Raw genomic sequence first — 10,407 nt, 5'->3', positions numbered from 1 at the left:
TCTTTCTCAACGAAGTGAACAGTTAAGTGTCATCACACTATCTCTAAAAAAGAAAAAAGTAAATTAAAAAAATAAAAAAAATTTTTAAAAAATGAGCCAGCTGTGGTGGCACGTGCCTGTAGTCCCACCTACTTGGGAGGCTGAGGCAGGAGGATCGCTTGAGCCCAGGAGTTTGAGACCAGCCTGAATAAAAAATAGAAAAAATTAGCTGGGCGCAGTGGCACGTGCCTGTAGTCCCACCTACTTGGGAGGCTGAGGCAGGAGGATCGCTTGAGCCCAGGAGTTTGAGGTTGCTGTGAGCTAAACTGATGCCACGGCACTATAGCTGGGCGACAGAGCAAGACTTTGTCTCAAAAAAAAGAGAAAGCCACACTTTTTCTAATCCTTAGGTTTGTACTATACCACTCGATACATAACTGTACCGATGGTTTAAAGCCTGTGTGGGTTTTTTTTTCTTTTTTTGCAATGGAATTCTATATTGAAAGGAAGATGACTTCAAAATCCTAATGTATAAAATATAAAATAAAAAATTTTAAATATATTAATATAGTCCATCTCTGCGTGTTGAGGTTTCAGAAAGGAGAGGGGGTTGACATGTTGACAGTTGGCTCCAGTGAGCTTTCTTCCTACTTCCAAAGGAAACTAACTGGCTTCTGACGGTGGTTATGTCTCAAAGGAGGGACCATGTCTGGGGTTCTTTTTTGGTTCCACAACAGTGTCCCGCCTGCCGCGGTGCTAATCAATGTCTGGTACTGGTGGACAGAGCAGATGTGAGCGGGAGGGGAAAAGCACCCCAATAGGATAGCAAAAACAGAAAAAAAGCACCTGAGATTACCAGCTTAGAAAATAAAACAATGTTTACCCAGAGAATAACACAACTCACTCACACATCCCACCTGTGACATTAATCAGCGCCTTCACCTATGGGCTGGATGTCATCTTTTCCACTCCTAGTAGTTTATAGATTTTTTTACTTTGAAGTGGAAGAGAAAAAATAAAAAAAGACCCACAGCTGCCCTAAAAGGAAGGAGGAAGTGAGAGCTCTCCAGCGATGGCTGGCTGTCTGTGTGACAGCCCATGATGTTCTTTCCGGTCTCGGTAACATTCTGAATTTCCACCTGCCCACCCCTCCAGCTTATAACGCTCAGCACGTGAAATTAGAGCAGCTCAGTCTCTTTCTATCTCCCGGTGGACGAGTAGGAGTGGAGTGTCATGCTGTTTCTCCCATTTTCCACAGTTCCCCGGAGGTAGAAGAACTCTGGCTGGAGACTCTCCGAGGGTAAGTACTATAATTAACTCAATTAGAAATTATAAGCCGCCTGGCAAGTCCTGGGTCATTCAAGTCAGAGGCAACAGAAAACAGCTACACCATGGAATATGCCCTAGTGTCGTAAAGTCTCAGAACGCAGAAAGCTTTGCTTCAATGTGAAGCCTGCACTCCTTTGGTGTACGAATTCAATAAATGTCATCTCTGTTTTAAGTTTACTATAAGTAGCATCCTGGGAATATGTTTTTTCCTTTTTGGGTTAGATGAAAAAATCCATGCAAAGCACTTAATACAGTAACTGTCACATGCCGAAAAAAATGTTAGTTGTTGTTGTAATTGATATTCAGATTCTTGAGGGGAATGTAATAAATTAGCAACAAATTTTGGAATGGTAAAGATATCCGGCTTCAATAATTTAGAAATAAATGGGTTCAGATGCTGTTCTTAATTGCATAAGACACCTGGTAACATAGAACTGACTTTAAATGAAAACTTTTCTATCTAATAGTTTCAAACTCTGTGTTTTGGCGAAGTGGGACTGAAAGTGGCCAACATATGATGTGTGTAGCTCTTCACTCTTTCCCACATGGTTCATTGTAGACAGAGCCAGAGCCGCACGGGAGTGGGATTCATCCCTGGACAGCCAGCCCCGACGCTGATGAAGTTAATAAGCAACCGCAATGCTGTACGTGCCCCTCTTATATTTATTAATTCATATTTCCTAGAGGCAAGAGCCAAAAGATGTTTACTTCATTTTATTTTTTCTCTTTTAGTCAAAAACACTAAATGCCGGTGATATGGAGACACTAATCGAATGTCAATCAGAGGTAAGAAAACAATTTTAAAATGTTTTATCTGCACTGTGAGAATATCAAAAACTTTCTGTTTTAATGTGATGATATTTGGATTGTTTCATTATCAGAGTAGAAAATTATCATAAATATACTAAATTAAACACATTAATTTGGATCTATATGATGACAATTATAACTTTAATATTGATTCTAGAAGCTGGGAAAAAATCGGTGCACTCTATCGACTTAATTTTTAATATGCATGAAGCGTTATATGTGTATTTTGTGGGAAAAGACTGGGTAGTTTTCTTCCGTCATTATTTTAAAATAAAATAAATATATTTTCAGGGTGATATCAAGGAACATCCCCTGTTGGCATCATGTGAGAGTGAAGATAGTATTTGCCAGTTCATTGGTGAGTTTGAAAACATACTGATCTTTTATGTAAGTGCTAACAAGCAGTGTTCTTGGTTTGCAAAACCACAGAGCTTCTACTCTACTAGGAATTTTTTTGTACAAGTGTTCTGTTAAAGACCGCAGAACATTAACCCCTAAATGGCAGGCACGCTCCACCTCACTAGAGCAGCAAGCGCTCAGAGGGGAGACCCTCTCCACAGCCAGTACCGCAGCTCTGCCGAGGGTTTTTAGTGGAGTTAAATCTCCTGGCCATTGATATTTTGACAATTAAAGCATGTATATGTTTGAAAAACACACAGTGCCTTTTCTGTTTTCTTTCTTCTCTAAAGGAGAGTGTATCCAAAAGCCCATGATGCAAGTGTTGCTGATCTCAAATCCCGAAGAACTCACCACTCGCTCTTAATTTTTTTCATAGTGTACTTCATTATAACACAACCCTGACCCAGTTCTCCTGAACTGTAAGGACAAGCCACTTCTCTCTCATTGTCCTTCCACTTGCCAGTATAAAATGTATAGGAACATATGCCAATGTATTTAGAAAATATAGCCTTTATAATTGGGGGAAAGAAAGGAAGGAAGGAAAAGAAAAGAAAAAAGGAAACTTTTAAGAGGCAATACTCATTGCACACACACCTTCTGGATTTCGGAAGAATAGAGTATTTTGGTGGCGTTTTACTGATAATTCCCAATCTCCAGGTCTAGGTTCCGGCCCTCTGCAGCAATGTGTTTGCCCTGTCCTAAAGCAGCAGCCTGGGAAACCCAGGTGCTGCAGACACACCGGACTGTGTCGCTCCCTCTGGTGGCTGCAGAGGGTTAATGGCCAGCCCTGCTAAGTGCCCTCAAAAGGATCTTAAGCAAGTCACTTCCTCTCCTTATGTTTCGTTTTCTTCACCAGTTGAAGGAGGAAATTAAAATAATCTATTTCATATCAGAAATGTCCTCTATGGTTATTAAGGCCAATAGGTTAAGATGGTTGTTTATGACCTGCACAGTTAGGTTTTGCTAACTTTCTGCAGCAAATAGCTGATAAAGGGTGAAAACAGGAAAGGTGGAGACTTTGAGGAACCTTGGTGTTGATGTTTAGGGGTGGTTGCCCTGGTAACAGTGCAGTTGTTTTTTCAGTGGGTTTTTCTAGATTGAGATTCATGCCCTTTGGCTTTCAAAATTGTCTCCCCCACATAGCACACCATGGATGACATTATGTGGCCGACAATACCCATTTTCTCACCTGGATCTTTGCTTGTGAATATTGTATCAATTTTCCTCTTTGCCTTGTTTTCTTGGCTGTAGAAGTTAAGAAGAGGAAGAAGGTGCTGTCCTGGCCCTTTCTCTTGAGAAGGCTCTCCCCTTCGTCAGATTTCTCTGGGGCTTTGGAGCCAGAATTGAAAGCGTCACTGTTTGATCAGCCCTTGTCGATTATCTGCGGTGAAAACGACACACTCCCCAGGCCCATTCAGGTAGGCGCACATTTGCTCGTAAACCTACTTCAGTTTCCTGTTGGATGTGAAAATCCGTAGGAAATCTGCACGGCGTTCTCTACCAAACTTTCAGGGGCTGATCTTTCGTATCTTCCGCTCTTGGAGATGACGTTCCCGCGCACAAGTGCAGTCAGAGTACCCGCTTACACTCCAGAACTTGGTTGTGTTTGCCAGTGAGCTCAGAGGGAAGGTCCTCCATTCCTCTGACTTGGAGGTATTGAGAATGCTGACAGTTTGTAGCTTCTGAAGAGTCAGCAGGCAGAGATGCAGTATAGAGTATATGATCAGAAATCCAAGGTTTATGTGCAAGTATTAGAAAGGGGGGAGGTCCAAATCATTCCAGAATGTGTAAAATTAGAGCTTTGACAATATTTCTCCTCTAGAGAAACAGCAGGGTCGAGGGAGACAGTTGACAGCAATTGGGCTGAAAGCAAAATCTGACATCAATACTCTCCTTGAGGTGCAGCAGAGAAGAGAACTAACTTTTAGGGAGAGTGTATTTTATGACAAGTAAAGTTAGAGATTATTCATGTACATTATTTTAATTCTCTTTCTGCAACCTAAACACAGATTTTTGTGTATTAGTAGCAGCAAAGTGTGTCTTCAAAAAAAGGGTAACGGTTGCTTGTTCCTACACCTGTTTCCTGCAGGATATTCTCACTATTCTGTGCCTCAAAGGCCCCTCCACGGAAGGGATATTCAGGAAAGCGGCCAACGAGAAGGCCCGCAAGGAGCTGAAGGAGGAGCTCAACTGCGGAGGCGCCGTGGATCTGGAGCGGCGCCCCGTGCACCTGCTGGCCGTGGTCTTCAAGGTGAGCTCACCGCACCGGTGCCACACAACCTGCCTGGCTCTGACACTCTCTTTCTCGGGAAACAAGACACGGGTTCTTCTCCCTGCAAGGCAAAGTACACTGATCTGGGAGTTTAATTTTTTTAGTTAATCCCTTTATTTATATATGTAAGAACCTCTGTTTCTGTGACCCCAGATTCTACCAAAAAGTGATGCATTAAGTTCCCCCAAAATGTTGAGGAGAAAAGGTAATTTGATTGTCCTGAAGCAGAGTCCGTTCACTAAGTCCAGTGGCCCTTCAGAATGCACCCAGCTGGGGGTGGCGCCTCTTACTCCGCCTGCTGTTAGGAAGTTCCTGGGAGTCAACGAGCGTTGAAGAGAGGCTTCCCCAGATCCGTCAGATGCAGGGGTGCAGGCAGTGAGGGGATAAGCGTAGAATCCCAAGGTGGAACAGAGGTAAGGAGGAAGTGAGGACACAGCACACTGTATAGTACGATGGACCAACCATCTGCCTCTCATCTGCCAGGACTTCCTCAGGAGCATCCCCATGAAGCTTCTTTCAAGTGACCTCTTTGAGGAGTGGATGGGTGCCCTGGAGATGCAGGACGAGGAGGAGAGAATCGAGGCCCTGAAACAGTAAGTCCCCAAAGCGACACCAGGAGGCAAGGCCTGCGTGGCCTCTGCCTTTTGATTCTCTGCTGAAGTGCTTCCTGATTCCCGTTGCATGAAATCTGTCACATTTAGGGAATCTGAGCGGAATTGCTCATCCGCAGCCAGCATGAAAACCGGGGGGTACCCAGACTTGTGAAAGAAGCAGCGTTAGCCAAATGAACTATTTCTTCAACAAGCAGAAAGTAAACTTCAATACTCACAAATCCCAAGAGGTTAGGGAGTCTAAAAATATGAGACGTTCGAAAAAATATGAGATAAAGTTATACCTGAAAGCTGTAACACAGGCCAAGGGGAGGAACCTGGGGTTATCTTTAACCAACATTGACTGGTGTCGTGCAAGGCAACGATTCTCCCACGAAACATCCCTTACGGTAGTAGAGCAATCTGGAAGGCATTGTTTTGTGCATAAAATCCCATAGCATATTTCATATTCTTAGAATTAACCAAAATGAAAACCATATAAAAACAAATTCCAGTGAGAGTAAAAATAATTACATATATAATGGAAAGTGTGACCCGTTAGCAACTAGAGAATTCTAGATGCCTAACTTAAAATGCCAGCACTTTTGCCACATCCTATGAAAGTCTGTCTTTGTATTATAATGGTCCCACATGGCTAAATATTTTCAATGAGACATTCGTAGAGTTGAAGACATTAGAGTGTCTGTCCCAAAATGAAAAGATTATCACAGTAAGATTCTCCCCGGACATAAAACACTTCCATAACAATACTTTCTCCTGAGAAATGAAAAGGTCTATGTACTGGAGTCATCATTTCATTGGTTGAAAAAGAGAGACTTTAAAAAGTCTATTATTGTTTGTAACAATGTTACTGTTTAAGCATTGCCTTATTATGAACATGCCCGTATAAACTGATTTATTCTCCATAAAAATTTCTCAGAATGGCATAAAAATGTGTCATTTTCATTTGGCGGTTTCAGTTCAAAAAAAAGGCAAGAAAACCAGTCTAGCAGTGTTAGAAACAGAAAGAAACACCACATGACTAAATGATTACTCAACAAAATGATTTTCAAAATGCAAAGGCAAACTATGGTGTTTAATGAAGGCTTGGCTTCATAATTTAAGATCTGTATAAATAATTAAGGGCTTTGTTACTGATATCCCAATTACAAAAGCTGGTTTCTTAACTCCCCAAGACCTTGTGGTTAACCAGTCTCATTCTGTGTCAGTTGCCACTGGAAGTGTCTGAATGGACATTTCACAATATTACTTGTGAAAATGCACCTTCCTCATTTTAAAGGAAGTCTGGTTTAGGCAGAAACTTTCAACTTGCCACACCAAAGCCAGATAGAACATTAGCCTTTTTTAAAACTAACGTCCCTCAACTTTTGTCCAGGGTTGCAGATAAGCTCCCGCGGCCCAATCTGCTGCTGTTGAAGCACCTGGTGTACGTTCTGTACCTGATCAGCAAGAACTCCGAGGTCAGCAAGATGGACTCCAGCAACCTGGCCATCTGCATCGGACCCAACATGCTCACCCTGGAGAATGACCAAAACTTGTCATTTGAAGCCCAGAAAGACTTGAACAATAAGGTTTGTTCTGCTTACTTATGAGAAATTCCCAGCTTATGATCTCACCATCTGTTTGCAAAAGCCAAGCAGAGAAAACTTCCTGAATTTTCCAGCTGACTCAAAATCACAACAAAAATATAAAATGCAGAATGCTTTTGTCATAGTTCCACTCTCTTATGCATTCGATGAAACTGAACAAATCTATGTCCATCTGTCATCTTATGAGACAGAAGATAATTGCTACAGATTTTACTGTCACTATCACCTAGTATAGAAAATCCCTATTTTTTTTCTTTTGTGCATCACACTCTATCAGGCCAACTATCAATTTGCCAAACTACTTACTCAAGTGAAAAATTCAAGTAAAAGTTTTTTAAGTTCTTAAAAAATGCATGTCTCAAAAACACCAAATAATATCTAACTTTAATGTACCTGGTTGTTACCAAATTTCTGTATGTTCTTTTCAAACACATAAAAATCTAATTCTCACTTTGGCACCTCCCTAATAGTGCCCCCCACTTTGTCCCCATCCTTTCCCTGTTCCCTAAAAACAAAGTCTTTAAGCTAACAACCTCCTTATTTTTCCCCACAGGTTAAGACATTGGTGGAATTCCTCATCGATAACTGCTTTGAAATATTTGGGGAGAACATTCCGGTGCATTCCAGTATCACCTCTGATGACTCCCTAGAACACACTGACAGCTCAGGTACAGAATGTGCTTCAGTCGATTGTGATTGTGGGGAAAAGCTCGTGCCAGTCTGCCCATCCATGACTGTAATGTAAAAAGCACTTTCGAAGCAGAAGTTACCTTTACGAATCACCAAGCCAGACTAGACTCAATTCTGCAAGGAGGTCGCTAGATATGAGAACCTTGCTCTTGAGTTTTCTTGCAATACCTCCTCAAACTGCAGGTACTCTTTCAGCTTCAGTCTGGAACTTTCCCCCTTTCTATTCTAAATCACCAATAACACTAAATAAATTCAAAAATCACAATTTTACGAAGTAACCTTTAGCTATAGAGTTGAGGTAAGAAAGTTTTGTTTCCGCATAATGGAATATGAGTCCATTAAAATGGAAATGGGCCCAATAAAAGAGCCATCAAAGGACCAATTTTAAAATTTAAGGTTAATAAATTTTCAGTGAAATACTGTCTTCTCTTTTCTCTCTTCCTCCCTCCCTACCTCCCTCTTTCTCTGCCTCCTTCACTCATTCCCTTTCCCCATCTTTCTTCTCATCACAAAATAAATTTGGAAAAAAAATTTTTTAATGTGGTAAATTTCTTGTCATATCAAGCCCCGAAGTAGTTCCACCAGATTACCTAGCTAGGCCATAATTGGGACGCGTAGGGTGAACCGTAGTAAAGTTTATTTCTATAAGAACCTGAACAAAAAGTTCATCTGTTCCTTAACTTCCCCCAGACACGTCAACGCTGCAGAATGACTCAGCCTATGACAGCAACGACCCCGATGTGGAATCCAATAGCAACAGCACCATCAACTCTCCCGGCGGGCAGCCCCTGGGGCCCACTGGCCTGGCCGCCAGCCTGGATGACAGGGGGCCGCGGGACGCCTGTGAGTCGAGGCCGGAGCCCATTGCAAGCACGGTGGCCAGGCTGAAAGGTCGTCTCAGCCAGCCGGACAGGAGGCACTCGGAGCCCAGCATGCTGTCCTCGCAAGAGTGCCTCGAGAACCAGACAACAAACCGAAGCCTAACAAAGAGTGAGGACGACCTCCCCACGCCCCGCGAAGGCTGTCGCCTGGAGAGTGAGGACGCTGAAGACCCATTTCCAGAGGAGGTCTTCTCTGCAGGGCAAGGCAAAACCAAGAGGCCAGTGGACCTGAAGATCAAGAACTTGACCCAGGGCTTGGCGTTACCACGGGGGCTGGTCCCCAAAGCCCTCTCCAGTGGCTCCCTGGACGGGTGCTCCGACAGCTCGCCCGTGGCTTCTCCCTCCAGCCCCAAAAGAAATTTCTTCACCAGGCATCAGTCTTTCTCCACGAAGACTGAAAAAAGCAAACCCAACAGAGAAATTAAAAAACACTCCATGTCATTCTCCTTTGCCTCCCACAAAAAAGTGCTGACCAAAACCCCCAGCTCTGGGAAACCCCAAGTCTTTACCAGAGACCAAGTCACAAAGGGCTCTAAAAAAGAAAGCCAGCTGGCTGGCCGCATTGTCCAGGAAGACGGGTCTGAAACCCACAGCCCCGCCGCTCTGGGCTGCAGCTCGAGGTCCTGCGCGCTCTGGGTGGACGACGTGTTCCAGCTGGCCGAGCCAGGGGGCCCTGGGAGCCCGCCCTCTTATGACGAGGCCATCCGGTGCCAGGCGTGGGAACCTGCCGCCTACGGCAGCCAGACCGTGGGCAGTATGAGGGCGAGATTGCTCAGCCAGGACCCCATCCTGCCACCTCTTCTCCCGTCTCCCCACGGAGAGGACTCAAGAGACAGACGCAGTGGAGAGCCACTTGCTGGGCACAGACTGTCTCCCCTGACCCAGCGTTGGGCACAGAGCAGGACTGTCAGTGCTTCTGTGGAAACTCTGGGGCACTTGGCTGTCCCAGGGAGACCTGAGCTGCACCGTCTGAGGACGGCATCAGAGACTGTGCAGAAGAATAAGAGGGACTATCTAATGCGACGCTGTAGCCAGCCCATCTTTGAGGCTGACCAACTGCAATATGCGAAAGAATCCTATATTTAGGAAGGGAAGTCATGCGCCATGCCATAGCTCATGGTGTCTCTGTAAAGATACGACTGTATAAAGAACTGCTTTTAGATTCCTTTTTGAAAGGTCATGAATAAGCTCCTTTAGAAAGTGCTGTAGAGCCCTCCTCAGTGAGGACAGCTACACCATGGTGATGGCGCATCAGGTAGTGTCTGTGTGTACCTGGATCTGTGCAATATCTGTGCAATATGTAACAAATGTGTAAAATGTATTATAGACCCGGTGTCAGGTGCAAAGAATGTCTGCATAAATCCCTGCATACTTTGTTTTTTTGTTTGTTTTTTTTTTTTGCAGTAAAGTTCACTGCTGTGCTCTGCCTCCTGGGGTACTTTTCTATTGGTTAGTGTTTAAAAATTATCTTTGCTTTTTTAATGTTGCCTCAAATGTCGTGCCAATTTTTGCATTTTCCACAAGCTCCATTTAGGGAGAAATGTTTAAATCTCTGGTGTACGTTTACTCCACTGAGCAGCCTTGTGATAACTAATTAGTGAAAATTATGAAAAATACTTAAGCATGTCCTTTCAATCATCTGATTAAATTGGGTAGATTAGTGAAAATGCATTACATCTGTATAAACTCATTTATAGCACTTTGAGTTTCTTTGTAGTTCAGTGGGTCTTACCCAATAGTGTGGAGGTAAATGATTTTATATACATTGGGGGTCATATGTCAAACTTCAATGTAAATTCACTACAATAAATTGCCTTCCTTATTTGAAAGTAAAAATGCTCATTCTT

General features: G+C 43.3%; 1 protein-coding gene across 1 annotated transcript; it reads left to right on the top strand.

Moving 5' to 3' along the window:
* Nucleotides 1-1,013: 1,013 nt before the first annotated feature.
* TAGAP (T-cell activation RhoGTPase activating protein) lies at nucleotides 1,014-10,034 on the top strand. The gene is made up of 10 exons (XM_012646850.1): nucleotides 1,014-1,279; nucleotides 1,868-1,952; nucleotides 2,041-2,094; nucleotides 2,410-2,476; nucleotides 3,769-3,935; nucleotides 4,607-4,768; nucleotides 5,273-5,382; nucleotides 6,776-6,971; nucleotides 7,543-7,657; nucleotides 8,370-10,034. The coding sequence occupies exons 2-10, from the start codon at nucleotides 1,926-1,928 to the stop codon at nucleotides 9,644-9,646; spliced, it is 2,175 nt and encodes a 724-aa protein (XP_012502304.1). The 5' UTR covers nucleotides 1,014-1,279; nucleotides 1,868-1,925; the 3' UTR covers nucleotides 9,647-10,034.
* The last annotated feature ends 373 nt before the right edge of the window (nucleotides 10,035-10,407 follow it).

This window comes from Propithecus coquereli, unplaced genomic scaffold (assembly GCF_000956105.1).
Source record: "Propithecus coquereli isolate 6110/MARCELLA unplaced genomic scaffold, Pcoq_1.0 Scaffold25, whole genome shotgun sequence".
In the NCBI taxonomy this organism is placed as follows: Eukaryota; Metazoa; Chordata; class Mammalia; order Primates; family Indriidae; genus Propithecus; species Propithecus coquereli.
Note: the sequence above shows the minus strand (reverse complement) of the source record. Positions and strands in the feature narration are given on the sequence as shown.

Coding starts and splice junctions, on each gene's coding strand:
- TAGAP (XM_012646850.1), top strand. CDS start 1,926: ATGAAGTTAATAAGCAACCGCAATGCT. Junction 3,936..4,606: donor CACTCCCCAGGCCCATTCAG/GTAGGCGCACAT, acceptor TGTTTCCTGCAG/GATATTCTCACTATTCTGTG. Junction 5,383..6,775: donor AGAATCGAGGCCCTGAAACA/GTAAGTCCCCAA, acceptor ACTTTTGTCCAG/GGTTGCAGATAAGCTCCCGC.